This window comes from Lachancea lanzarotensis, scaffold LALA0S01 (assembly GCF_000938715.1).
Source record: "Lachancea lanzarotensis genome assembly LALA0, scaffold LALA0S01, whole genome shotgun sequence".
NCBI lineage: Eukaryota > Fungi > Ascomycota > Saccharomycetes > Saccharomycetales > Saccharomycetaceae > Lachancea > Lachancea lanzarotensis.
Window position 1 is genome coordinate 819,390 of NW_019212879.1, and position 27,418 is coordinate 846,807.

At 44.5% G+C, this 27,418-nt stretch overlaps 12 protein-coding genes across 12 annotated transcripts; 4 read left to right on the forward strand and 8 right to left on the reverse strand.

The window, feature by feature from the left end:
- Positions 1–283: 283 nt before the first annotated feature.
- On the reverse strand, positions 284–1,228 carry MRPS5 (LALA0S01e08680g1_1; the record flags this gene model as incomplete). Its single annotated transcript, XM_022774502.1, has 1 exon — positions 284–1,228. One exon carries the CDS (start codon positions 1,226–1,228, stop codon positions 284–286), a length of 945 nt encoding a protein of 314 aa, XP_022626592.1.
- A 1,456-nt stretch (positions 1,229–2,684) lies between these two features.
- ROX1 (LALA0S01e08702g1_1) lies at positions 2,685–3,518 on the forward strand (the record flags this gene model as incomplete). The annotated part of the gene is made up of 1 exon (XM_022774503.1): positions 2,685–3,518. One exon carries the CDS (start codon positions 2,685–2,687, stop codon positions 3,516–3,518), a length of 834 nt encoding a protein of 277 aa, XP_022626593.1.
- Positions 3,519–5,586: 2,068 nt separating this feature from the next.
- Positions 5,587–7,824, forward strand: AFG3 (LALA0S01e08724g1_1; the record flags this gene model as incomplete). Its single annotated transcript, XM_022774504.1, has 1 exon — positions 5,587–7,824. One exon carries the CDS (start codon positions 5,587–5,589, stop codon positions 7,822–7,824), a length of 2,238 nt encoding a protein of 745 aa, XP_022626594.1.
- A 105-nt stretch (positions 7,825–7,929) lies between these two features.
- BIM1 (LALA0S01e08746g1_1) lies at positions 7,930–8,931 on the reverse strand (the record flags this gene model as incomplete). The annotated part of the gene is made up of 1 exon (XM_022774505.1): positions 7,930–8,931. One exon carries the CDS (start codon positions 8,929–8,931, stop codon positions 7,930–7,932), a length of 1,002 nt encoding a protein of 333 aa, XP_022626595.1.
- A 1,197-nt stretch (positions 8,932–10,128) lies between these two features.
- Positions 10,129–11,277, forward strand: LALA0_S01e08768g (LALA0S01e08768g1_1; the record flags this gene model as incomplete). The annotated part of the gene is made up of 1 exon (XM_022774506.1): positions 10,129–11,277. The coding sequence occupies one exon, from the start codon at positions 10,129–10,131 to the stop codon at positions 11,275–11,277; it is 1,149 nt and encodes a 382-aa protein (XP_022626596.1).
- A 58-nt stretch (positions 11,278–11,335) lies between these two features.
- FAA2 (LALA0S01e08790g1_1) lies at positions 11,336–13,591 on the reverse strand (the record flags this gene model as incomplete). Its single annotated transcript, XM_022774507.1, has 1 exon — positions 11,336–13,591. One exon carries the CDS (start codon positions 13,589–13,591, stop codon positions 11,336–11,338), a length of 2,256 nt encoding a protein of 751 aa, XP_022626597.1.
- Positions 13,592–13,951: 360 nt separating this feature from the next.
- MSL1 (LALA0S01e08812g1_1) lies at positions 13,952–14,305 on the reverse strand (the record flags this gene model as incomplete). Its single annotated transcript, XM_022774508.1, has 1 exon — positions 13,952–14,305. One exon carries the CDS (start codon positions 14,303–14,305, stop codon positions 13,952–13,954), a length of 354 nt encoding a protein of 117 aa, XP_022626598.1.
- Positions 14,306–14,489: 184 nt separating this feature from the next.
- On the reverse strand, positions 14,490–16,064 carry HEM14 (LALA0S01e08834g1_1; the record flags this gene model as incomplete). The annotated part of the gene is made up of 1 exon (XM_022774509.1): positions 14,490–16,064. One exon carries the CDS (start codon positions 16,062–16,064, stop codon positions 14,490–14,492), a length of 1,575 nt encoding a protein of 524 aa, XP_022626599.1.
- A 517-nt stretch (positions 16,065–16,581) lies between these two features.
- On the reverse strand, positions 16,582–19,905 carry PRP22 (LALA0S01e08856g1_1; the record flags this gene model as incomplete). Its single annotated transcript, XM_022774511.1, has 1 exon — positions 16,582–19,905. The coding sequence occupies one exon, from the start codon at positions 19,903–19,905 to the stop codon at positions 16,582–16,584; it is 3,324 nt and encodes a 1,107-aa protein (XP_022626600.1).
- Positions 19,906–20,625: 720 nt separating this feature from the next.
- Positions 20,626–21,213, reverse strand: PRE1 (LALA0S01e08878g1_1; the record flags this gene model as incomplete). The annotated part of the gene is made up of 1 exon (XM_022774512.1): positions 20,626–21,213. One exon carries the CDS (start codon positions 21,211–21,213, stop codon positions 20,626–20,628), a length of 588 nt encoding a protein of 195 aa, XP_022626601.1.
- Positions 21,214–22,293: 1,080 nt separating this feature from the next.
- On the forward strand, positions 22,294–23,532 carry PRI1 (LALA0S01e08900g1_1; the record flags this gene model as incomplete). The annotated part of the gene is made up of 1 exon (XM_022774513.1): positions 22,294–23,532. The coding sequence occupies one exon, from the start codon at positions 22,294–22,296 to the stop codon at positions 23,530–23,532; it is 1,239 nt and encodes a 412-aa protein (XP_022626602.1).
- Positions 23,533–23,621: 89 nt separating this feature from the next.
- Positions 23,622–25,859, reverse strand: EGH1 (LALA0S01e08922g1_1; the record flags this gene model as incomplete). The annotated part of the gene is made up of 1 exon (XM_022774514.1): positions 23,622–25,859. The coding sequence occupies one exon, from the start codon at positions 25,857–25,859 to the stop codon at positions 23,622–23,624; it is 2,238 nt and encodes a 745-aa protein (XP_022626603.1).
- Between the last annotated feature and the right edge of the window lie 1,559 nt (positions 25,860–27,418).

The following is a 27,418-nucleotide window of genomic DNA, read 5'->3' on the forward strand; positions in this document are numbered from 1 at the left end:
AGGTTCTTCAAACCGAAATGATGTAGAAACTGTTCACCAATTTCAGCTTTTGATGCAGTGTTTGGCGCAATAGGAACGCTTTGTTGCTTCAACTATGACCTTTTTCTTTTCCCATGTTATAATGAAAGTTCTTGATGGCAACAGAGTCTACAAATTTAATGACGATTGCAAGTCAGATTCGTAATTGAAACGTCAATAAACCCTTTTGTTGGGTACTTGTCCTATTATATACACGGATTGTCTAATGCTAGTTTTTGGGGCCCAAAAAAGATCAAATAGCTGATCAGCTGGAATAGTATACTTTTCTGACATCGACTACTTTTTTACCTCTCCCCAATGCGATTTCGTCCAGCGTCTTCTGGGACTCTGTGAGGGCTTCGATAGTACCCTTTGCTATGTTCATCTCATTCCTACTTTTGTAGACTTTCCCGCTCAAATCCTTGATTCCGGCGCACTCACAAATCTCGAAAATGATATGATTCACTCGCAAACCGAAACCCGGCTTGACGGACCTGAGAAACAGCTTGACACCGTGGTAGCGGTGATCAACGTCTCCGTAAATAGTTCTGTTCTCGTAACGAGGAATTTCCTTCAAGTTACGCACTGCGTCCCAATGGGCCTTGGAAACCGCTTTGGACATTTCATCTCTTGATTTACCTTCACCCAAACCAACCATACCGTTTTTGTCTCCGACCACCACTAAAGCGTAAAAACTTGGGATCTTACCCTTACCGGTTTGATTCGAGACCCGCTTCATCACCAATGGACGCATTGTTAGTTTGCGGGTTACGAAATCGGGGTTGATACCAGTTTGCCGTTGAAGGCCGCGGGCGATATCAGCTGTGGCAGAGTTTCTGGTTCCGTCGGGACGAGGGAGAGAAGCTCCAGGGGCTATGACCCTCCCGTTGGGAAGCGGTTGACTTATATCGTCAAATGTATATTGCGTGGAAGCGTCAAACGAATGCAGATGCGGCGTACCTGGTTTGTAATCCCAGTAGGAATCGATCTTGGAGAAATCGTCCAAGTAGCCCGGGGCGAACTCCACATTTTCTGAAACTTGGAATTTGGTGCTGGGAGGAATGACCGATTGCGCCAGCTGTATGGACTTGACGATTTCTTTCGGATAGTATTTGGCAAGAAACTCGGGGTCCGGATGCGAGATTGACGCAGGCGATTTCGATGCCTGTTGCAAGGCACGATGCCCAGTGCAAAAAGCACGTTTGAACATGGTGGGGTTGGTTGGGAGTAAGATCAGAATTTGGACAACACTCTTAATTGACCGACCATCCATGGACGTGGACTGGATGGATGGTAGTATTGTATTGTTCTAAATTTTTCATTCCTGTGAGAAATGACCCGTCAGGCGTGATATCACGTGTGTCAAGTCACGATAGGACATTCAACACTACACGTGATCTCGTTCGAGTAGTCTTGTTACACACCCACACACCCAAGGAGTCCTCAATTCATTTGCATATGTGTTCCACGGCGAAAAGTGGTTCGTTGATCCCATGGAGCCAGTTCTCATCGCAACATCGCTTTGTGATTGTTGTTTCTATGTTGTTAGTTACAACCTCGCTAGTCCCTCTCGTCTCTATGCATTACCATTGGTGCTTCTCTGAGTTGCTGTGCGATGTGTGTGTGGGACATGCTATGACCTGTGTTGTCGGATCCCGCAGGGTGATTTTTTGAGACCCGCGAGCACGTGACTTATGCCCGCCACTGTCACAGGTGTGTGTGTGTGTGTGTGTTCACGTACGTGCCACTATAGATGAATTCTTTCACCCTTCTGTGGCTTACGCAGTCGCCAAGACCCGCCCAAAATTGTTAATACCCAGCACAGCCCAATGATACAAGCGCTGTCGTAAACGGGGCTGCCCGTACACAGCGCTCCCTCCGTTCCATACAAAAAACACCCGAGTATTCCCCGTCGTGTTTCAACAGCTCTCTTGAGTGCTCGCGCCATTAGTGTCCCGTAATATTGCGCGCGCGTTCGCTCACGTTTGGCCTGCCCGCGGCCCCATCCACCCGGCGGGTTGGTGGGCTTATGCCCGAAACACGCCCTGTCCGCTCGCCCCCCTCATTGCTTTTTTTCTCCCTTTGGACCTCGTAAATGTCCGGGCACGTCCGCGCCGAGGCCCATTGTCTGGCCGCATGCACGGCCAGCATGCATGCGCTGCATGCATGCATGCAGCACTACGGGCAGCATTGTCAGCCGTGGCACACATAGGCATTATGGTGTTTGTGTTTTATATCCGATCGGTGGGATACCACCCTTGGTGGGCCCCCTCGACCCGATTGTGCATTTTGTATATAAAGAGGAAACTGGAACGCAAATGTCCAAACCCCGGAAGGGTGTCGTTCGCGCGTCAGAGGAGGCCAACAAAAGGGCAAATCGGACGGTGCATTATCTCCCGAGTGGAAGTGCAAGAGCTGAACTACTAACAAGAATTCACAAACAGGATAACGAAAGACTGTTTGTGTGGTAAGTGGTTGAGAAAGAGAGAGAGAGAGAAAGAGAGAGAGAGAGAAATCAGAGAGAAAGTGTGTGGAGCGTGTCATTATCACTGGACTGGTAGACTCGTATCAACGTATATCCTCGTTATAACATTCCTTCTCGCAACTTGAAACGCTGTCAAGAAATAACAGAAACGACAAAAATCAATCATAACAATACTACAATCATGAATCAAACCGGTGTTCGATTGCCCTCCATTAGTGCTCTATTACAAGCATTCCCGGTCACGTGCGCACCATCCTCTTCGTCGTCGACGACGACTTCTCCATCATCACTATTCACGGAGAAGCCGCTGCTGGGTCACGTGGGAGCAACTACTATCGCTCCTACCAGCTGTGGCACTGCTGCCATAGTGGGATTGCCCACTCCGCGTGCATCGGCCGCTGATCTTGCGGCTCACAATCTGCACCACTATCAACACCAGCACCAGCACCAGCACCAGCACCAACACCAACACCAGCTGTCACCTGCGCCCTCACGGTCGTCGTCAACGTCGCTGCTGGAGGTTTCCGGCTTGACACCTCCAATGTCAAGCAGCAATGCCACGACCGCCGCGATGATGGTCGAAGGACCTTTGAAATGCGTGTGTCGCAACAACACTGAAACAGGCCATCACATCCCGCGGCCCCGCAACGCGTTCATCTTGTTTCGCCAACATATGCACCAACAATTGTTCTCCAAAGACTCATCGCGCCACACGGACCACACTCCACCAGCCACAACGCCTGGTACGCCAGAAAGTAACGGCGCCGTGTCTGGATCTTCAGACGTGTCTTTCAAAACCAATTCGCAGATCTCGCGGGAAATCGGACAGCGTTGGCGTGAATTGCAGGATCACGAACGCAGTTACTGGCAGAATCTCGCATTGCAGGAAAAAGAGGCTCATCGTCTACGGTATCCGGGCTACAAGTACATACCTCGCAAGAGTCGTGCGGGCAAGAGACAACGCAAAGACGGTTGTGAGTTTTGCAAGCTTCGCACAGACACTCAACTTCGTTAAGTTTGGGAAAATCGGGGACGGCAGGCGTAAAGCCATCAAAGCGGGAGACCAGTTTTCAAGATAATTCTTTTTTCTCATTGTTACAGCCGGTCTTGTACGTGAGAAATCCCCGCAGAGAGACGTTACCCACATCGATCGATGATCATGAAATAATGCGGCGGTTTTTTTGAATTTTACTCCCCTCTTTCCCGTTTCTTCTGCGAGCAAGACACATCATAATCATGATCATCATCGTCATCATCATATCATCATCACACACATTAATGGGGACATGGATTAATCAGAAATGACAACTGATTTGTTTTCGACAAACAAACAGTAGCATATAGTGTTAGTAAGTGTAGGACAGTACAACGATCTATTCAATGCTTAAACTAGCCTGATGGCGCGACCCATCAAGATCCTGTTGGAAGACAATCGACGAATACTAATGGGCAGCGTTTGTGTCGAGTCATGTGACTTCACCTCTATTTTCATACTTAGCCGAGGCTTATGCAGTGCGGGTAGGATTTCCATGCAGCTGTATGCCGTGCAGGATACAGGATGCAGGATGCAGCAAGGTTCCTCGGCTAGCTCGAAACTCCCCAAGTTTTCCCCGAAACCCAAAAAAAACACCAAACGAAAAGAAATAGAATAGTCTTTGGACCATTCTTCACACGCGAATCGAGACAATGCCCATTTAGCAACGCACAGAATTAGACGCGGAATCTGAAAAGAAAATGGGACAATCAGATGAAAAGGACTTAAGGAAATTCTCGAAGCTGCGGCGTTAAGCCTTTTTTAGGGACTGTATCCAACGTAACCGTAACCGTCGTCGTATCACCTAAAACATACCACCAATACGTATGACCCACAACACCGACAATGGCCTACAAGGTACCTCTTTACAAAATGGGTTGTTGAATTACAAGAAACTGCTGTATTGAATGAACTATGCGCAAGTGACCATATCCAGGTGGGAACAAACGTTTGTTTCACGGTGATAAGGGTTTAAAAGGCGAAGTAATTTATGTCACAGTATACGAATGACGTATCCTCTTGAATAATGGCTTTTGGCTGGTGGTGGTGACACATTGGAAGAAAGTGATATCTGTGAAAGCGGAGGAAGGGAAACGGAGAGAAGTCGGATAGCTTAAAGTGATCCAAAGTGGTTTTTCCATATTCACAGCCGTATCGCTGTTATTCACCATCGATAGCTGACGCTCTCAATTGTCTTTTGTCGGAAGGAGTCACGTGACAGAGTCACAGGACAAGCATTGTGCAATGAGTAACCCAAGTAAGTGCTGCTTGTTATTCAGTTGCAATGGGTAAGTAAAAGCTTGCTCTTGAGTAAGGAACATGTAACTTACCTGGCGCATGATAGGTTTACTCAAAGGCATTTCCGTGTGAAGGCACACATTTACGAGTAACCTTCAGATGACATGACAGTATACTAGTTGGAATTTTGAGATTTCTTGTTACCCATTGTGCATGTCTAGTGACAGGGCGACAAGGAGACAACTTCGGGTTCTAGATTGAGAGTCGCATGAGCGGCAAGAGAACGATGGCAATGACTAATCTGCATTGCAGAATCGCCATGTCGTTCGCCAAAAGAAAAACAGTCTGAACACCCTCCAAAATTGACCGTCCGATGCAACGACTTCATCTGAATAATTCCTCAAATCTTCATTTTACACAATATTCGAAGACCAATGCCAACGCTTCAGCCAAATTCACTGCAACTCCTCTGTTAACCAGAAATTCAAAACTTTCCCAAGCCTTATTGTGTGAATAAATCCCATCTGTATTTAAGCTCGCCATGACTTGAAACGCTTCGCTAGTCACTGCCCACACCAATCCATTTCGAATCTCTCATTCATCGTAAATTCAACTCCGCAGTCGTCGCCAAATTACGACGTCTTCTACCCATCCATCTACCCAAACCTCCAGTCGTCATAACGTACAAAGTAATACCAGTGGCGAAAATAAATTAATGATCCATCTCTAAAGTCAGGTTGCCAACTTAAGGTTGCGACCTAACTGCACAACTCCAGTCCCAACCCCAGACTCCTATATCATACTATCCCGAATGCTTCGCAACATACTCTTCTCTGCCTCGGGCAGGGGAGGCCGATCTGTTGTAACTGTGAAAAAACTACCTCAAATACCGTTCTACAACAGCTACAGGACAGCAACTAAAGTTGGATCCTTCTCTGGTGTCAGATACCAGCATTCAAAGCCGCCAAATAAGGATTCGCAAGGTGAAAATCGCAACAAAAATGATAAAGATGGCAAGAAAGATCGCGACACAGATGACTTCAAAACTTTGAGCGAATACTTTAAATCACCGCAATTTATGAAAACCGTCTATCTAACAGCAGGACTCACTTTTTTGGTTCATCTGCTAACGTCTCCCACCTCGGATCTGGAAGATGGCCCGGCGCTGACGCTTCAGGAATTTAAAAGCAAATATCTTGAAAAGGGTCTGGTGAAAAAAATGTATGTCGTTAACAAGCAAATGGTGGAAGCAGAACTTGTACCACAGGCCATGGACTCCCTGGGTAGTGGGAATGGTTTCTTCTCTAGGCCAAATACTTCACCCGTAGTAGCGTTCACCATAGGGTCCGTGGATGTTTTTGAACAACAGATCGATGAAATTCAAGATAAGTTGCAAATACCGCCCAACGAACGAATCCCCGTCACCTACGTCGAAAAAGCATCCATTCTGCAGTACTTGTTCCCCTTTGTACCTACCATCATTTTACTGGGAGGTTTATACTTCATCACGAGACGAGCTTCGGGCTCTATGGGTGGAGCTGGTGGAGGTGGTCCCATGGGAGGTATGTTTGGCGTTGGGAAGTCCAAGGCCAAACTTTTCAACAAAGAAACAGATATCAAGGTGAAATTCAAAGACGTTGCTGGATGTATTGAAGCCAAATCCGAAATTATGGAGTTTGTGCATTTCTTACAAAAACCAGATAAGTATCGTGCGTTGGGAGCCAAAATCCCCCGCGGTGCTATTCTCTCTGGCCCACCAGGTACCGGAAAGACTTTACTTGCTAAGGCTACGGCTGGTGAAGCTGGTGTTCCATTTTTGTCAGTATCTGGGTCTGAATTTGTCGAAATGTTTGTCGGTGTAGGTGCCTCCCGTGTACGCGATCTATTTGAAAACGCCAGAAAAATGGCACCTTCCATCATTTTTGTCGATGAGATTGATGCCATCGGGAAAGAAAGAGGGAAAGGTGGTGCCATGGGTGGATCAAATGACGAGCGTGAGGCCACACTTAATCAGTTGTTGGTAGAGATGGATGGTTTCAGTACGAGTGATCAAGTTGTTGTTTTGGCAGGCACTAATAGACCAGACGTTCTGGACGGCGCATTGTTGAGACCTGGAAGGTTCGATCGTCACATTCAGATCGATGCTCCTGACGTCGAAGGCCGCAAAGCTATCTACCAAGTACACCTGAAAAAGCTAAATTTGAGCCCTAAGTATGGCGAACCAGCCGAAAAGGAACTGCTTGCAGGTAAACTTGCCGCACTAACACCAGGGTTTGCCGGCGCTGACATTGCCAATGCATGCAATGAAGCTGCTTTGATCGCAGCTAGGCATCAAAAACCATTTGTCGAGCTTTCAAATTTCGAACAAGCCATTGAAAGAGTCATTGCTGGTCTGGAAAAGAAGTCAAGAGTTCTTTCTCCGGAAGAGAAAAAGACTGTCGCTTACCATGAAGCTGGCCATGCAGTCTGTGGCTGGTACCTACAGCACGCAGATCCGCTATTGAAAGTGAGTATAATTCCTAGGGGCCAAGGTGCTTTAGGTTATGCTCAGTACTTACCTCCTGACCAATATCTTGTTACTCAGGAGCAATTTGAACATCGCATGGTGATGGCTTTAGGGGGGAGAGTCTCTGAAGAACTGCATTTCCCCTTCGTCACCAGCGGAGCGCACGACGACTTCAAGAAAGTCACAAATATGGCTCAGGCAATGGTCACTAAACTTGGAATGTCCCGCACTATCGGGTATGTCGCTTATGATCAAGATGCCGGTGGTGTTCAAGTCAACAAACCATTCAGCGAGAAGACCGCGCGCAAGATTGATCAAGAGGTAAAGAAAATTGTTGACTATGCCCATCAGGCTTGCAAACAGCTCCTGGTCGAACATAGCCAAAACGTGGAACAAGTCGCTCAAGAACTGTTAAAGAAAGAGGTGATAACCAGGGAGGACATGATAAGGTTATTAGGACCTCGACCATTTCCAGAGCGGAATGAGGCATTTGAAAAATACCTGGATCCAAAGAATAGCAACGGAAATGTGGTAAATGCATAAGAAGGCCTAATGATGAAAGAAATTATAACTTGACCTGTAAATAACATTCAAAATCTGTAAAGTAAGGTGATGTGATAACTTTTTTTTTTTTGACAAAGCATTGGGTCAAAAAGTTTCCTCGTCAATGATCAAGTTGTGTGCTGGTTGGTTTACTGCTTCTTGCACTGTGGAAGCAGCTATATTATTCGAGTTTGCAGAAGGGTTTGGAGAACCATTGTGATTGTTGCTAGATTCATCGATGGCTACTTCAAATCCTTCCTCCGTAGCGTACAATATTTGTTGAATTTTACTCAAAAACCGAACGAGTTCCTGAGGATCGCTAGAATACACGCCTTCTTTGCAGAGGTCTTTGGTGGACTGCGACAGGATTTCAATGTCCCGTAGCTTACCGAAATAGAAATCGCGTTCTCGTTCCATTATTGCAATTGCTTCTCTATATTGACCGACTTCCTTTTCCGTACTTTCGAGATTGCTTTGAGCTTGCGAAAGCTTTGTTTGGAGACCCACGACATGTGCTTGTTGCTCCGCTGATGATTTGCGTGACATTAAGCCTGTGGTGGATAATCTTGCAGATCCCATTGACGCTGTATTTCGCAGTGGTCCATTCACACGTTTTTTAACCATACTTGTTGGAGCAGAAGAACTCGATCCGCCGCCCTGGTGGTAACCACCTGTAGATGACGAGATTGATCTCGAAGCCGGAACTCCATCCCCATGTCCCGCAGGAAGTGCTGGGGCCCGATATTTGCGCCTCGATTCTGCATCGTACAAGCTTTCGTCCTTGTTTTGGAACCAAAATTTCTTGAGCCATTGTAAGAACTCCAGGTTGTCTTGAAACCTACATTTTACCAGTTTTTCAACCAAGATGGTTTTTTCAAGTCGATGTTTGGTAAAAGAACTCTGCAAAATCTTGAAATTCGTTAGAAACTCGTATTCTGCCGTTGCATTGAACTTCACTCGATGCATTGGAACATCCCCATATATCGAATCCACAATTTGACAATATGCAGCACCAGTGCCACATTGCTCGATTTTGCCGTAATTAAGCCGTAGAAGTTCGTTCAACCACCCCAACAATTCCGATCGCGATTCACCAACCCCGCTCATAATGTCATTTACCTTGTAGGAGAGCACCGAACCGGAGAATTTTCGTAATCGTTTTGGGAAGCCCTATGGATCTCGAGTGTTGATTGACGCATCACGAATTTGGTGATATTAATTTAATATTACAGGTTTAAGTCAAAACAGATAAATAAGAATGAATAGTTAAACAACGAGAATTCTGACCTTGAACACCTATAAAAGTGGGAGAGGATCACTGAATGCAAAAAACATGTAGTTAATGCGAAATTGGCGAATCGTGGCTTTCGATTCATGTAATTATCGTACAGAAATGTCGCTTTTAAGGAACCTAAAAATTGGTGAAAAGATGTGTGTCAAAACCAAAACTGAGTTGTAACACTACAACCGCAATGATTCAAATTTGGTATTCTAAACTACCATTAGTGATATCACAAGTGAAGCGGTGGAATTTTTTGGAAAGGAAAGGGTTCATTAAACTACACAACGTCATTTTTTGCCTTGTGAACAGAATTGGAGCGTGCGTATTGTGACAAACGCCCTACCCGGTCACAATTTAGCCACCATTGATCTCACTACAACTTAGTATTGAACAATTGCAGTTGTCGAGAAGTCACCCGCCAAAAACCTCGACCCAAGCCTTGAGTCACACCTCGATGATCACCTCAAGGAAAACTGACTCTAGGTCACACCATACGGATGGCTCTTCATTTAAATTAACAATATCTACCTGGAAAACAAGAACCACAACGAATTTCCCTGAAAGCTCCAAGTTTATCCGGAACCAAGACGGGTGGATACCACCTGCAACAGGACCAACAGTGCGCTGAACCCTCCACTAGAAATACGCGATTTAACCATTGCACTTTCCCGTTAGTGTGTGCTCTTTAAAACTCCGCCGCTTGCGGCTGTCGCGACGGTAAAATAGCACTTCTCATTTGCAGTAGACGCTGCTTGATTATTGGCCCAGGTCTTTCAACCTAGAGAAAGAGAGGACGCAACATCCTGGAAGTGTTCTAAAACACACTTTTGGACGCTCATAGTGCTACCTCAGTTGTCCAAAAGGAAAAAAACCTCCCACCCAAGAACCGGCTTTTAGAGGCTTTTCTAATTATTTCATCGCGAAGAGTAACAACCGTTCTTTTCCAGGCGTACTGCTTTGAGACTCTGTATTAAGAAACCCAATTTCGCGTCCCTTTTTTTCCAAATTTGAACGTTTGAGGAATGACCAGCGCCCAACAAACTTTCCCAAAAGCTTCTTTAACTCCTGAAGGTTGTGCCCAGGCAATGGAATTAATGAGATCGAAAATGGAGGCATTGCAACAGGAAGTCCAGGCTCTTAAGGGTCAGTTGTTGCACGAAAAAACTGAGCGTGAATTATTTCAAAAAATGGTCAGAAAACGACTGCGAACCACGATGACTGACTTGGAGACTGTTACCGACACCAATTATTCGAGTCTACAGGAAGAACACGCAGCAATTCGCAACTTTGATGACGTGACTTCACTGCTGAACGCGGCAGAAACCAGTTCAAATTCGGAATCGAGTATTGCACAACACACGCCTACAGCCGTCACACCTAAGGAAGGACAATCCTACATTTCCAATACAAACAACAATTGTAACGCAGAGAAGGTTAATTTCCAAGGTTTTGTTGACTTATCATCTCTAAACCAAGGGATTCCAGACTCTAATGCCGAGCTTACTACTCGACTCACGACTCCGTATCCGCAAGGGGTCTTGCCACCCTTGGCGTTAAAGGACTATGATCAGAATTCAATTGGAGAGGACATTACATCGCTCATCAATGATGCGATGACCCAAAATTTAAAAAAACGAACTTTCTCAAACGATTTTGTCTTGGCTCATCCTCAAAAGGCCAGAGCAGGCGTTGGAACGCAACAGAGCAACTCTTTTGATTTTTGCCCAAACAATCATACACGTCAATTTCCAATTTTACCGTTACGACTAAACACACCTGCAACTCCCTATAACATCCCATCCAATGGTCTTCCTACACCATCCTCTCAATTGGATGAACGCGATATTTTAGACAAATGGGGCATACAGTTTTCTGAGAAGTATACCGCAGTCAGTGAAGTTTGGAACGAATATCATAAGATAGGCTCCAAAGGAGTTTCTATTCGGTCTTTGGAATCATCCTTCTCGACACGGTGGAGAGCTAACCTACGCAAAAATGTTAAGAAGAAATATAGTAGGCGACTGATAATCATAAGGGCTATTGAAACGGGAATGAAAAGAGGCAAGACTTTAAATGAATGCATTGCGATCCTGGAAGAATTCTTGACGGACGCGAAAAAACCAATTTCGTACTTGTATCGGAAGGCAAATTTACCAGCAGACTTTACTTAATTAAATATTTGATATGTATGCTACCATTATGCCAAGGAATGTATATTTGATGAAAGCGCTACAATTTCTCTACCTTGATTAGGGAACCTTCCTCGTAAAGCCTGTTTAAGTCTTGGTGATACTTCTTGGCGGCGTTCACTCTTTTTACTTTAAAAGTGGGAGTGATGGTGTCATCAGCCACCTTGAGAGGTTCCAAACCAACTAGAATATTGTTGATCTTTTCAAAACCCTGAAGACCCGTTAATTCACTGTTCATCATTTTAACAACCTCTTTTCTGTATTCACGGTTATCATTCAATAATTTTATGATGTCCTGACCATGAAAACGTTTTAACGCTGGTAACCGCTGTTTCAGCACAGGTTCGAACGTTTCCAAATCCAACCCTAAAACCGCTACCAAGAACGGCTTGAAAGAATCGCCATGAACAAAAATTTGAGAAATGTAAGGGCAGGACGACAGATACAAATTCTCGATCTTTTCAGGTGCAATGTATTCTCCTTGAGCCAATTTGAAAAAGTTCTTAACCCTATCAATGATGGAAAGACGTCCTTTAGCATCAATGTAGCCCACATCGCCGGTAGAAAACCATCCGTCTTTGCTTAACACTTTCCGCGTTTCCTCGGGGTTCTTGTAATAGCCAGCGAAAATCTGGGGCCCCCGCAACTGAACTTCACCTTTCTGATCACGCTCTGCGTCGTATTTCATCTCTGGTATTGATCTGAGACGGCATTCTGTTGAAATGGCCATACCTCCGCAAGTTCCAGAGTCTTTTTCAAGAGGTTCGCTAATACATATACCAGCAAAAGTTTCTGTTGATCCATAGCCTTGCCTGATCCCAGTGTCCAAGGCACTTTTCATGAACAAAAGGGTGTCGTTGGAGACTGGTGCAGACCCCGTTACCAAAAAAGAAACATTCGTCAATCCTAATGAATCTCTGATCTTGTCGATTAAAACCCTATGAAAGACCACTTGGTTAATAATGGAGCGATCAGGTCCTCCGCGGGTCTGAAACCTTGTACGTTTTTGATCCAATATGTTCGTCGCGACGTTTTTAGTAAGAGCTGAAACAGAGTCTCCCCGAAGACCGTTTTTTATACCAGCTTCGAATTTGGTTAACACTCTTGGTACAAGAGAAAAGGAGTCGGGTTTCAGAATTTTGAGATCTTCCACCAGAACTGCGGGATCCGCCTTGTGTAAAAAGCCTAGACCAACTCCAGACGACAATACATAGCCCGCAATCATTCTTTCAAAAATATGTGCGAGAGGAAGAAAGCACATATCGTATAATTGTTTGCCGCGCTTTTGGGGCGGTACTCGGAAAATGCTCATTACAAAAGTGATTCCAGCGGCGATGTGACTGTGATTCAAAAGAACGCCCTTTGGAGTTCCCGTAGTGCCTGACGTAAATGAGATGGTGTACAATGTACTAGGCTTCGGAGGAATAATTGGCACGTCATTGTTCGCACCAATCTCTTCCACCTGTCTGAGGGTTAAAACTGAAATGCGTTCTCCAGCTTCGTTAGTTGAACGCGGTAGAAGAGGTCCATTGAGCTGACTGAGCTCGTCAGAACTGAGGTCATCCATGCAAATCACGGTGCTCAAATGGGGCAATTGAGGCAGCAAGTCCAAGATAGCATATATTTTGACTTTGGACACGATGAGAACGGGACTTTCGGTGCTGTTGAGGATATATTGCGAGCTGCCGACCCCTAAGGTCTCGTACAAAGCGGTGTTCGCAACCGAATAAGCCTGGCATGCCAGATCAGCGATAATCCACTCCTTGCGGTTGCTCGACCACAAACTGACTATGAAATCGTTTACGTCAAATTTGCGCTGGCGTTTCAAATTTACCACCGTCATGATCCCGCTTCCGAGATTCCGACTGCGTTTCTGGATTTCCTGGTAGCTCTCAAAAACATAGTGATCGCTAAGCTTTCCGGACCCATCCAAAGGCACACGTTGGCCCAAACAGTCGCGGTCGGGGAAACGTTTGACAGCAAAATTGAACAGATCGAAAAAAGTGGTCAATTGCGGGTGCATGCTCGAGACCAAGTGGTCGGGACTAAGCGAACTGCGGTACACAGCGCTATAACCGGGGTTCAGTTCAGACCCTGGAATAGGAACCGATTGTTTCTTCAAAAAACTTCGATAATTCGTATTTTCTGTCAAGGGCATCGCATCGATCAATGCAGAAATATATTCTGGTGAATTGGCATCGTATTGAGACAATTCTTCTTTCAAAGGCCGAAAACTAAGATTTGTCTCCACCAGCTCGGCCAAGCTGATGTAATTATCGCTTTCATGAACGCTCATTTTTCGATAACCGTTCTAAAAGGGTGAACTTGTCCATGGCCCGGTTTGTCGTCCTTTATATACTCCTTCCGAAATGCCCCAAGTCGTCTGGTCTTGAAAAGCTGTCAGTCATGCCTAACATGCCTGCAACAAAGGGCGATCCGGTTTCCCCAATGTCGCAAGTTATATTGTTACATTGACACAAAAGCCGGGGGCCGTACGGAACAAAACTGCGGATGCTGCTGGTGATGCGTTGATGCGGGGGGAATGGGTGTAAAATTCGAAGTTGGTGCACGTGCTTTCACGAGTACATTTTGGAAGTTACTCGTCACATGAGTATATCACTAATATGATTTTGTGACGCGGCGGTTAGGATTCTCTTTAAGGCTTAACCAAGTTGGAATCTGTGCGTGCAAAGGCTATCCGTAAAGGTTTCCCAAAAAACGATTCATGCTGTAATGAAATCATGGCTAGGTTGGCCTCCTGAATGCTTTTAAGCACCACAAACGCCTGTCCTCGCGTTGCCTTTGAGACTTTAACCTCTAGCACCTCGCCAAACGTCGAAAAGATCAAAAACAAATTTTCGCGTAGTGTATGCAGTTTTACAGAATCGTTGAGATTGTTAACATACAACGATTTCTTGGGTTCTGATTGAATTGGCTCGTCGGGGCTCATTTTTTTTGCGTTTTCAGACGACGAAACAGGCTCCGAAGCTCGTTTTTTCGCAGCGGGCATGGTGCACAGCGTAAATGTGTGACGGTTTCCGCAGACGTTCAAAGGGTATCTACCTGAAGTCTTCCAGCTTTGTCGTACGTTCAGTTAAATCCAGGTTTAAGCGCGGAGGTTGATGTTGATGATGAAAGGTCAGTTCATACTTATTATATTAGTTTATTGATATAAGTTTCGTGTATCATGATATCTATCCAGACAGGGCATCGGCGTCTTGGAAGCCATCCATAACGACGTCAGGAACGCCTGGACCTTTACTGAAGGCCATCCCGCCCAAGGAGAGACGCGGTCCAAAGTTTTGTGCAAATTTGGTCTTTGTTTCAGCCACCCACCGGTTGTAGTTGACGAAAAACTGCGGAAGACAATCAGTGGCCATTGTGACTTCCCAGTATCCGCGATCTAGCTGATCCTGTGAGATTTTTAGGTGCCGCAGTAGTGCGCTTTTCACTTGCTCCACGTAGTAAGACTCTTCTCGTAAGCTGTGCTTGCTTAGATAGTGTCCTCCCACCATGGCTGTAAACTTGGTAAATTTCTGGGGCTCACGCTGATCGTAGGAGCTATGCTGCGGTGCCAATGGCTTGAAGTTCTGCTCTATCACCGAGTCAAAAATGACGCCCAGCAGTTGCTCCTTGTTGCTATTCGATTGCGGAACAAGATACCCAAAAGAATGGTATTGTTCCAGAAGATCGGTTTTGGCGAGATAGAAATTTACAAGCACAACGGTATTGGCTTTCACTTGTCGCAGCAGTTGCGCAAGCTGCTTGTCTCGAGTCATTGTAGCCATGACTGCTGGCGTGTTGGTTAACCGGACATGCTCGAGCTCCCTCAGTTGGTGCCCATCTGCAAGCGATATCTGACATTTGCCATTCCCGTCTGTCTCAAGTTGCGAAACCGGGTGACCAAGAACAAACTGAACTTTTGGATTTTTCTGCAGTGCCATATACAACGCTTTCGGGAATCTTTCAAGTCCATTGCGTAAACCAATCATTGGAAGCTTGCGCAACTGGCCGTACAATTCAGATAGCTCTTTAAGATCCTTACCCATTCTTTTCTGATATTGAGCCAAAGCCTCGGGCAGGTCGGACTTCTTTTCATTCGTGCTGGTACCAAGCATTCCCTTTACTAATGACCCATGTTTGGCCTCTAGAGCCAAAAGAGGCGCTAATGTTCGTTGTGCACTTAACTGCTTAATGTCATCGGCATAAATACCATGGAATATGGCGCTGAAAATGTTGTTGCCAACAAGTTCACTTCCAAACCGTCGTTTGATAAAATCAGAGGCACTCTCATCCTCACATGGATACATACGAGATTTGCGGAATGGTTCTGCCAAAAGACCAGTAACGAAATCTCGACTTAGCGAATTTCTCAAAAATTTGACCAAGGACCCAAAAGACGAAGGCACCTGAACTAATGAATCATCCTTGTCGACCAAAAACTTGCGGTTTGCCACAGAGTTTTTTTCGATGTAGTAGACAAATTCTTTCTGGTCCAGTGAGCTCAGTGTGTCGACAATTAATGTAGTTCCTTCCGACTTCCCGCGCAGAGTGCGGGGGCCTTTTTCGATAAGAATTGGTAACTTCTCTTTGTCTTCAATTGTAGCAGAATTGATCCACCCACCGGTCCTTTTGGAACCATCTATAATCGTGATATTGACATCTGGTCTGAATTTGGCCAGAAAATAGCTAAATGAGAGGCCTCCTACTCCTGCTCCAACAACAGCTATGTGAGAATTGGCCGCCAGCTTTGTTGAGCCTACCAGCATCAGTTTGATGGTGATGCTAATGGTTTGTTTGAGTCTTTAACTTGATCAGGACCTTTAACTTGAACAAATGTCAGTATATTTTATATAAAAGAGTACTAAACGACAAAAGTGACTGACCCGTAGCTTCGAAAATGGGGCCACCTGTAGAGCACTCTTTGAGTGGAAGTTACTTTCTGGATATTATAAAAAGAGCTCAAGTCAATAACAAAGTCAAAATTCCAACCTTTGAAGTTCGGCAAGTTTAGTCATTTTCATGCCTGATTTGATTCTTTCTTATCGTAACACCTTGTGTTAGTTGGTCATTGGTCCCGGAAGATTCCAGATCTCTCTTGTGAATATTGTACCGGCACAGTTGGGTACTGTTACTTGAGAGTCAAGCCTTTGAATTGTAAGGAGTTGTCAGACGCTGAAGCCAAAACTTTGTAGCCCATCGCCACCAATCAGAATAAGTACTAAAACCACTCCCAGATAACAGCAACATAGTTTGAAATCTACTTCAGTGGGTTAATAATAAGCCTTACCTTCTAATTCCTAAAGCTTTTTCCTTTGTTTGGCGTAGTGAGCTTAGTCTCCATGAATCTTGGTTCTGGGAAAATTTATTGTGCAGTGGAACGATTTTTGCTTTCTTTCGGGACTCGCTCTCGCCGTCAGAAACTTTATAATAGTGAGGTGCACTTTCTACTAGCCAACGCGGATCTATGGCGGTGACGAAAGACATATACTCTCGAGTCGTCAGAACCAGACTATGGTAAATAACGTAATCATAGTCCTTTCCAAATAGTGAACTTGAAGGATGCACAGCGACAGAAGTGCCATCCGATATTGTTTTGTAACCTGTCTGAGACTCCCTCTTGGCAGCGTTTCTGAAAAATCCAGAAACTAGCGTGCTGCGGATCACATCGACATCTCCACTGCTGTTTGAAATAGAAAGCCTCAATTTTTTGAAGAGGCCCACAAGTTGCAGCTTAACATCCTTTGCCCTCTTCAAATGTCTCTCATGCAGATAATTGTTAACACAAAAAGTTTTCGAGAAGTTGTCGTCCCGCCACCTGTTATAGACATTCAACAACGTCAAGTGATCGCCATAAGGATGGTGAAATCTGGCCTTCTTATTATCTGCTTCTTGTTGCTTATCTCGAGGTCGGTAAAATACGCTTTGCACAGACAGCATGGATATTATCGTTGACAGCTCATCAGAGCAGCCTCTGCTGGTAGATGCTATAAGTGCTTTTGAAAGGGCTGGCTCCATCGGAAATTGAGACATCAAGGCACCGAGTTTAGATAGCTTTCCCTCCTCGTCCAAGGCTTGAAGATTGTATAAATCCTCTAAAGCACCAACCATAGAAACCCGTGGAGGAGGGTCCATAAACTCAAAATTCAGCAAATCATTGATGCCCATTGCTTTTAACATGAGGATTGTATAGGACAAGTTCTGTCTTTGGATCTCTGGAATAGTGTTCGGCATCATTTCGTTCAGAAAAGCTGATTCTGTATACAGCCTATAGCACTTACCAGCGCCAGTTCTACCTGCACGTCCTTTACGTTGATTTGCTTGAGCCTGCGAGATGGGCGATATTATGAGTTGTTCCATTCCCATGCGAGGGTTGTACGTGTTTACTTTTGAAAACCCAGGATCAACAACGTAAAAAATACCATCGATAGTGATAGATGTCTCTGCAATGTTAGTGGCAAATATCACCTTTCGACAATTAGGTGGAGTGGGTTCAAAAATCTTTGATTGGACTTCACTCGGTAGTGCCGAATAAACAGGTAAGATCAATAACTCTTGGATGGTATCTCCTAGTGTCTTCACCCTCTCATACAAGACCTCACAGCATGTATCAATTTCTTCCTGACCTGTCAAGAAGACTAGAATGTCGCCCCTTCCCTCGTTGATGTGAATCTCCATAACCGTATCCAGCGTGGTCTCTATGTAATCCAGCTGCGGTGATTGCGAATACAGAACTTCAACCGGGAACGTTCTTCCTGGTATTTTCAGCACAGGGCAATTGAAAAAGTAAGCGGAGAACTTTTCAGCATCCAATGTCGCAGATGTGACTATGATTCTTAGATCTGGCCTTCGGGCAGCTGCCCCTTTCAAAAGTGCAAACAGAACATCAGTAGCAATAGTTCTTTCGTGGGCCTCATCTAAAAGTATGACTGAATACTTAGACATTAGAGGATCCACCAAAACTTCCTGTTGCAGCATACCATCTGTCATATATTTGATTCTCGTCCTATTCGAAGTTTCGTTTTCAAATCGAATTGTATAACCCACATCCTCGCCCAATCGGCATCCAACCTCTTCGGCGACACGCTTCGCTACAGATATCGCAGCGACCCTTCGTGGCTGTGTACACCCAATGATCCCATTTTTACTGAAACCTTCCTCATCCAAGTACTGTGTTATTTGGGTAGTTTTTCCTGACCCTGTTTCACCCACTATGACTAGAAATTGGTTGTCTCTGATTGCATCCACTAACAGATCCCGCATCTTGAAAACAGGCAAAGACTCTCGTTGGGCTTGGATCGGTAAGCTCGTTCTTTTACCGTACTCAATGTTCTCTTTATTTCTGCTGCGCTCCCACGCTGATAGACAATCTTGCTTATTCTTGTAGTTCAGATCCGATTGGCGGGAACTGGGGTCGTCTACCAGGTTGTGTTTACGCCGCTCATTCTCGACCTCTTTACTCTTCTGGATTTTTTCCGCCCGGTGTTCTGACATCAAGTTTGAACCACTTAGCGCTGTCCTCGTGAGAGACCCTTGTGGGACTTTTGTGAGCTTTGGCATTTCGAGCTTGTGAGAAGCGCTTGCCTCGCCCTTCAGAAACTGAGGTTCGTCGTCTGTTTTCAACTCAACCTCAACTTCCTCTATTGCATTATCTAGAGGTTTCTGGGAAGACCCCCTCTCTTGTTCAAAAGTGTCTTGAAGCTCTGGGTAGTCTTCCGCTGACGCTGCTCCGCTGGAAATGAGTTGACGGATTTCCCACCTCTCCGGTGATGTCAATTTTCTCTTAAGGGTCGATTTTTCTTGCCTGTTTGTATTCCTTCCTCTTTCTTGGCTAGCCTCTTCTTCTCTTCCTGTTCTTTGATCTATATTCTTCATTCGAAGCGAAATCTTCCCATTGTCCTGAATTTTAATGATCTTGACATAAACTTTTTGATCTATGGATACTATGTCAGCTGGATCTCGAATCCTTTTGGGCGCAAGCTCCGAGATGTGCACAAGCCCGTCACTGCGATAAGTGCGGACTCCCAAAATGCGTACAAAACATCCAAATGCCGTGATTTTCTTCACCACTCCCGGATAGACTTTCCCGAGTATAGGTCTTTCGTCAACGCTAGCTTCAGTCCTAATTGTGTCTTGCCCGCTACTGTCTGCCCAGCTACCAGAACTGTCCCATCGTATTTTTTGGTTAGGCATTCCTAGAGCCCCATGATTTCGCTGTTTTGGTTTTTCTTCCTCCATTGCTGCGTATAAAAGTCTCGAAACACCCGGTTCAATACCGCAATCCATAGCTTCCAACTCTGAGGTAAACTCCTCGAGAGATTTGCATTTAGAACATATCTCAACAATAAAATCTGCCACCACGGGATCATCTAGAGAAAGTGCATCATGTAAAATGCGTACCACTTTGGCTGTGGAATCCAAATCCCTGCTTCTGGCGATATCATACACTTTGAACGCCACATCGTGCGAAATATCCACATCTAGCTCATCGATTTTGGTCTGAAACTGTTCTAGGTTAGAACTTTTTCTACAGATGTCATAAACGAATTCTGAGACCGCTGAATCTTGTGTTCTGAGTATCTCCCCAATTTTGAGCAAAACCGGTTCCATGAAGTGGCTTTGCAGAGAACGCGTTGCGATCTTTCCCAAACTGTTTCCCTCTCAGGATAGATTTAAACATCAAGGGCATCGTCAATTTTGAACTGCCCTTTCGTTGATGGTGACCATACAAAAAGTCCATCGCAGTGTGTGCAACGGTAGCCAAGCTCTTATCCTCAGCTGTCTGGTATCTATCCGCCTAAGCCTCGAGCTAACAGCTCTGGAGTAGCTTTTTGAGAATCAAAAACTTAGAAACACTGGTTTTAGAGGCATTATTAGCATAAAAAGTGCGAAGTACATCACTATCGCCATGTTCCTCATCACTCGTGTATCAACCAGGCCATTGACCGGCTGTCGGGATGTTACAAGTGCTCCATTTCAAGCAAGAGCCATGCCTTATATCTACGGTGGCTTTGATCCGTGATCCTTTTGTAGAAAACAGATGATAGACACACGTAGTATTTGAATTTCGAAAAGTGCCTTGTATTTATATGTGTGACTTAAAGGACGATGTTGGATACGGAAGATGTATAAATGTATATACATACATAATTGAACTGTGCTTTGATAAGATCTTGGGGCATGGCAGACATCTCGTTTTTTCGACATGAATTTTTTGTCTTTGATGTAAAATCGCAGTGATCAGAGCCCCAAGATTCGCCGCCAAGTTTGCAAATGCTATTTTATATTTATTGTAATTGTTGTTCATGGGGGGAGAGACCCCCAGATGGCTTACCAATCAGCGACTTCTCGACATCCATCTTTGTCCACCACTTTCACCAGAACGCCCTTGAAATCAACGGGCATTCTGCGCTCAAGCTCCTCAACACACAGTCTCAACAGCTTTAGACCCTCTTCTTGCGTCATGTCGGGACGGTAATGACGATCTAGCAAGGAGAAAGTGTAAAATCCAGAGTATCCATGGGCAGCGTAGGGCAGTTCCACTTTCGTGCCCAAATAATCGATTTGGTAAAGCTCGGTCTTGTCACTGTGTATGTCGTAGCCCGCTAGCAGGACGTTGACTTGGTACGGTTTTCTGGAGCGGATGGATTTGGCCAGCTCTTGTCTCACAAAGCTGGAGACCGCCTGAGGCGATAACTCGTAGTTTTCTCTAATGGAATACAATTGGATATTTGCCTGGATATACTCAGCGAACTGGACAGAATCGCCTGCTTCTCCGTTGAAAGCCATAAGATTGTGTTCAGATAGTTGTCTCGTTTTATCGTCATCGGTCTTGAGTACAGAAATGCCTCGACTTACCGCCTTAGAGGTCGCTACTATCACCGAGTCTTGAACCCTTATACCTAATGCAACATCCATTTTATTAGAGGCGGGAGAATAGCAGTGGAAATATGATTAAAAACAGACGGCAGTTCAATTTAAGTTGGAGCGTATAGTTGTCTGGTGGGAAATGACAATAACCTATTAGTAGAAGCTCTCTAAGTTCTGTCGAAGTTTGTTCTTTGCCACCCGAACTTCCTATGGTTGATGATATTCTACTTTCAAAATCCAGTTCAATAATTAGGCAGGAGATCGCGATATACGAGTGGGTCGCTGGACGAAGAAGAAGTATCGAACTAAGATAGAGGAAGTACACAGTTGAGGTCAAGGCGAGCATCCATAGTTAGGGAAAGCTACATTTCGATACTCACCTGTCAAGATTGGAGCTTCAGTGATACCGATTATGCTAAGATACATAGTTTAGAGTGATCACGTGACTAAATTCAGCTATCAACACACATTAGTTACATGCAACTGATTGCACCAATGCTACCGTGTCTTTAACGGTTATTGGACAGTGTCACGCAAGCGTTCCATTTCACCACAATGACTGAATCAATTGGCTTACCACATTAATTTGACAATCGGTCATTCTCCACCCAGCCATCGGCAATTAAGTGATTCTCAGTTATATAAAAAGTGACATATGGCTCGTCCAGCTCACAAGACCACCTTCCGTACACCATACACGCCTGAAACGTAAACTACCACCTATCTAGCCTACATTGTCCACCCAAGCCCAAATGTACACATATTGTCATCGTCATCTCACCACGACACTGTGGAGACTAAACATGAGTTTTAAAATGACATGAAATAATCCTTTTCCTAACGATAAAAACTTCCCAAGTCACTTCGAACTCAACTAAAAACCAAACCTGGCTTCTACTTGTTTTTAATGACCTTAAATCGATATCGACTTTCAATACATCTCTGACTTATAATATAATTTCCTTTACGCGTCGCTTTATCTATTTCACGCGTATTTTGAAATTCCCTCGTGTGTCATGACCATTATTCGAACTATAACACGACCACCTCCAGACTCAAGACTCATCAGCTAGACGTTGATACCAAAAAGAAGCTTTAGAGAAGCAATCACACCTTCCAATTGGCCCAATGGCAACCCAAACGTTACCCCCGGGAAATGGACCAAGTGCCACAGACATGCAGTACTATTACCAACATCTGTACCCATTCAAATCGGTGTTTCAATGGCTAAATCATTCACCAAAACCTGGTCGCGATATGATGCATAGAGAGCTAGCAATGGCTTTCCGTTCAGGAGCTTACAAAAGATACAACTCGTTCGACTCTGTGCAGGAATTTAAAGCTCAGATTCAGCGGTCAAACCCTGATAGGTTCGAAATCGGAGCTGTCTACAACAAGCCACCGCGCCAAATGGATTCCCTTCTGAAGGCAGACATGAAGCCACTAGAAAAAGAGGTCGTCTTTGATATCGATATGGACGATTATGACGCCCATAGAACTTGTTGCTCGGGGGCCAATGTATGCTCTAAGTGCTGGAAATTCATCTCCTTAGCAATGAAAATCATCAATGTCGCCTTAGAAGAAGACTTTGGTTATACTGATTACATATGGATCTTTTCGGGCAGACGTGGTGCGCATTGCTGGGTCACTGATAGAAGAGCTAGACAGCTCAACGACATACAAAGGAGGAGTGTACTCGATTACATGAACGTTGTGAGAGACAGGAATATTGATAAGCGACAAAACCTCAAACGCCCGTACCATCCTCATTTGATGCGTTCGCTGGAAATACTTAAACCGTTTTTTGTTGAAATCATTCTGCGAGAACAAAACCCGTGGCAGGACGACGCCGTTGCCTTTAATGGACTACTCTCGGGACTGCACGACAAAGTTCTGATAGAGATTCTGAAAAAACACTGGACAAAGAATTCAAATCGCACAAGTGAGCAGAAATGGCAAGACATTGACAATCTGGCAGCAACCCAAATAAAGCACACATCTCCGCTAAAAAAGTCTGACTACTTCAATAGGCTTCGAGAGTGTAAAGAAGACCTTGTTATGGCCACCCTTTACCCTAAGCTGGATGTGGAAGTTACCAAGCAGACAATTCACTTGCTAAAAGCACCATTTTGCATCCATCCGGCCACGGGCAGTGTCTGTGTTCCGATCACAGAAGCATTTACTCCATCTGACGCACCGAAGCTCATAAAACTGCAGAACGAGCTGGAGTCTAATGAAAATAAAGTGGAAAGGACCTCTTTGCAACCCTTTTTACATCAGTTCCAGCAGTTCGTCAATCAAGTCGTTAAAAAGGAGTTGTCAGGTGCCAAAAGAGAAAGGGAGGAAGAAGCTGTCAATGACTTTTAAACGTTTATTCTCGTAAGAGGATATGATCAATAATTCCATCAATGTATTTTTCTAGTAGCGTACATACTACCCACCGCGGTGCTGATTCATCACATAAGAACACACCCGTCAGAATCATCAAGTCTTTTTGATGACTCTATTTCTCTCCGTAATGATATTTTTTGCTGACCGGAATCGTGCGACCATTTTAACAACTGTTGATTCGGATCGTAAACAAATTTCCCCGAAGTTGTTTTAATAATGGTTTGACCCATTGGAAAGTGGAGTTTTGGTAAAAATATCAATGTCCCGCCACGACTGCTATCAGACTTGGGATCAGGCTTCGCATTTATCGTCAATCTGTATTCTTGTCTACTCAAATCAAATTCCGCGTTTTCAAATTCTCCAAATATTTTGACCGGGTACGGACGAAGAATAGCATCAAGCGCTCTTAGCCCATCATAATCGTTATGGAGATCTTCGTCATTCGAGCTATCAACATGACCGTGTGGGATGGTAGAAAAAGAAGATACAACATCAGAGGCGCTATCACTGTCTGAATTAGGTGCCGGGTTTGAAATCTTTATTTCACTCACATTGTCTTTACTCCATATTGAAAAATCCTCATTATTCCAATTATCTCCCCATTCATGAGAATTATCGCTGCAATAGCACCACAAGCTAAATGAGAGATTACTTCCTTCCAGTGCATAGCCTAGAGCGTCGAGTGCTCCAATTTGTGAGCTAAAGTCACCACTTCGGTAAGCTTTTTTGTTATCCATATCGAACGGCATACCGATCTCAGTGAAAAAAACTGGGATGTTGGTACCTAAGGAATCTCTCCCTTCTTCTTTCATTTGTGCAAGCTGCTTCCGAAAGCATTTTCTTATCATATTTTCGCCAAACACAACACTCAATACTGGGTTGGCGTATTTCTCACGCATTATTCCTAATGTATCAACATTGTAAATCCTATTCCAAGATTTGAACATCAGGGACATACCGTCGTAAAAATGGCAAGCATAAATTGTCTTGTCATCTATCAAATCTGTGCCTTTGAGTCGTGGGGGTTCTTGTAGTGTTGGGGGTTGCAGAAACAGAAATGATACAGTATCAAGGCCCCTGAATGCTTTTCGAAATTTCTTGAAGTGGTCAACGAAAAAGGTGTTAATAAAGTATCTCAAGTCCACTTTTGCCCCAGTGCTTGGATCGTGAGCAAAATAATCAGAGATCAGCAGCTCAGATTCTTTAAGCTTTTTTCGGTCCCAAACACCATGTAACCGCCAAACACAGACACCGGCTTCCCATTCAGATCCCCTCTCCCAATGGTAAAGTTGATCGATCTCGTCTCTCATGTCTTTCGAAAGCCAAGCCGAAATTCCCTGAGGGTCTATAGTAGCGGTTCCAGTCTTTCTGGGTCCAAAGACGGTAATGTCATATGTTTCTACTGTTGAAGGCAATCCCTCGCCTAGCTGAAAGGACTGAAAAGCTGTAGGCATTGTCCCTCTTTTGAGCTTGCGATCTTTGGGCAGTTCTGACAAATTAGGATCGGTGAAATATCCTATGTTAGGCTCGTTCATTGTTTCTAAGCCTAATATGCAATGGTCGTTGAAGAGATCGGGGGCTGTCTCCTGAATGCGCTGATAAAAAGTCATAACGGAGCCTATGAATCTGTCCTGCAGATAGTCCTGGATGTTTTGGCCGTTTATGACACATTTGGGTGCGTACTTCTTGCCACCGAAGAATAGAGTGAACATGGTTTGGGCAGCAAGACGGTAGTAATTGGTTGGCCACAGCATTTTGGGGTAAGGTTCCCGTTCTTTTCCCGTATTTGGATTGATGTACGTATTTTGTAGAATCGTAGCTTCTGTGTCTGAAAAGTGCCGTGGCTGGAATCCTGCACAGTAAAATGTCCACAAAGGTGCGCCAGAGCCGCCGGTGAATCGTGACCATACGTCCTGGTGTGGGTCCAAATAGACGTACATCCCCCCGAGATCATTGATTTTTTTCAAAACCTTGATTGTATAGTCCATGAACGCAAAATCGTATTTTTCTGGCCCTTCATGTTCAAGTGCTTCCCACGTAAAGGGGTATCTAATTGTGTTATACCCTAAGGACTTTAGCTTAGAGATGTGGCCCTCAACTTCCTCTAGCTTCAAAGGATGGTTGATGAAGCAGACAGAGTCCGCATCATCATAAAATGATGGTGTTAAAGGGTCGTGGGTTTTGCAGTGAGGTGTGGATGGATATTTCACACTGGGATCCAGATTGACACCTCGCAACTGAATTTGGTTTCCGTCAGGGTCCAAAAACTCACCTTTTTCCGACACCAATACTTTGGCTGGCATGCTTCGATTGTTGTTGGTTCAGAACTTCCCAAAAAAACTCCGAGTCTCGACCTAGAAACCTAGAAGTTTTAAACGAATAACGATTCCTTTACAGCTCCCTTTATAGGAGACTCTTGAGGCTTTAGTCCCAAAAAACCAGAAATTGAGGCGAAACTTGAAAAAGTGAAACTTTGCAGTTTTGGACACACCCCGTAAAGCTCGATTGGATACAACTGCAAGAACGAAGAACGTTTCTTGCACTCTTACCGTTTCTGCCTTATAAATGGGGATCTTTATAATGAGAGGTTTCTCATCTATGGGCTAAGAATCTTCACGTGCTAATGAATGTGATAAAGTTCCTGATAGAATGTTAGTGCCACTCATCATTAGAGGACGTGAGACAGGGAGTTCCGGTACATCGATACCTTAGAATTAATTAAAAGCTCAACTCTTATCGTAGTCTCGGTTGCGTGAAGTTTCATCGACGCATTCGATTGACGTGACGATTAACGCTGCAAAAAAAAAATCGATCGAACTGAGAGGCTTAATTGGTGTTTGTGCTTGGATATTTGTGCTTTTCGAAAGACCGATTGCTTCGTACACTCTTTGGTATAGCTTTGATCAATCTTTGGTATAGATTCAGAAATGCAAAAAATCCTGAAATCCTAAAAATTGATTGGGAAACACTTTCTCCTAACTTGTGTACCGGTCAGTTCAAGGAATGGCAATCTTTCAGTACCTTCAAAAATACCATTTCCCCTTTTAACTTCAAACTCTTCAGATTCGTAACTTCAGTTTCTAGACCTCTGTATCTCAAGTGATGTTGCAAGCTTTCATAATTCCACCTGTACAACTACCTTGTGACGTCATATTGGACTTGGCTTCCCGGTAGATTTATACACCTAACTTTCCCCCGAATGACTTTGAGGCTTATGGGTCGCAGAACTTGTCAAATGACGGAGCATTTATCTTATCTCTAGCCGCCGAAACAAGCCACCGCAACAATTCTTCAAGACGCGTCATTATAGCAGCTACTAGCACTCATTAATTGTTACAAATCGGAGTCTTGAAGCTGCCTTTATCAAGCTTCTGGCTCTCTCCACTGTTGAACTGAACATCTTAGTCCTACCACTTTTACTCTCTATATGAACCACTTCTATTGGCGTCTAGTCTGATCACGTGCTGACTTTTTTGGGTGTATCTCGATATGTATGAGAGTCATGAACATCGCCACAAGGTTCCAGAAGTGTTTTTGAGCTTGAATAATCCCATCAAACATGTCTGTTGGGGTTTATCGTTCTCCCGAGAATGGTTTGCATGAAATTGGTGATAAACTTTTTTTTGAGTCCGACTTTCTAGCTCAAGACCGATTTAAACGCTGTATTAAGGGTTCCGATTTCCAAAATCGATGTATGTTCCTTATAAACAGCTTTTAGAGGTGCAGTTGGGGGTTGAATTTCTCTTTCTGACCCTCAATCGCCACCTGAACGTCCATATTAGCGCTTTCAAGCCATTTTCACCATATAATAACAGCCAATTCAGGAACCCTCGAGCTACTCTTAAACAGACTTTTGACTTCC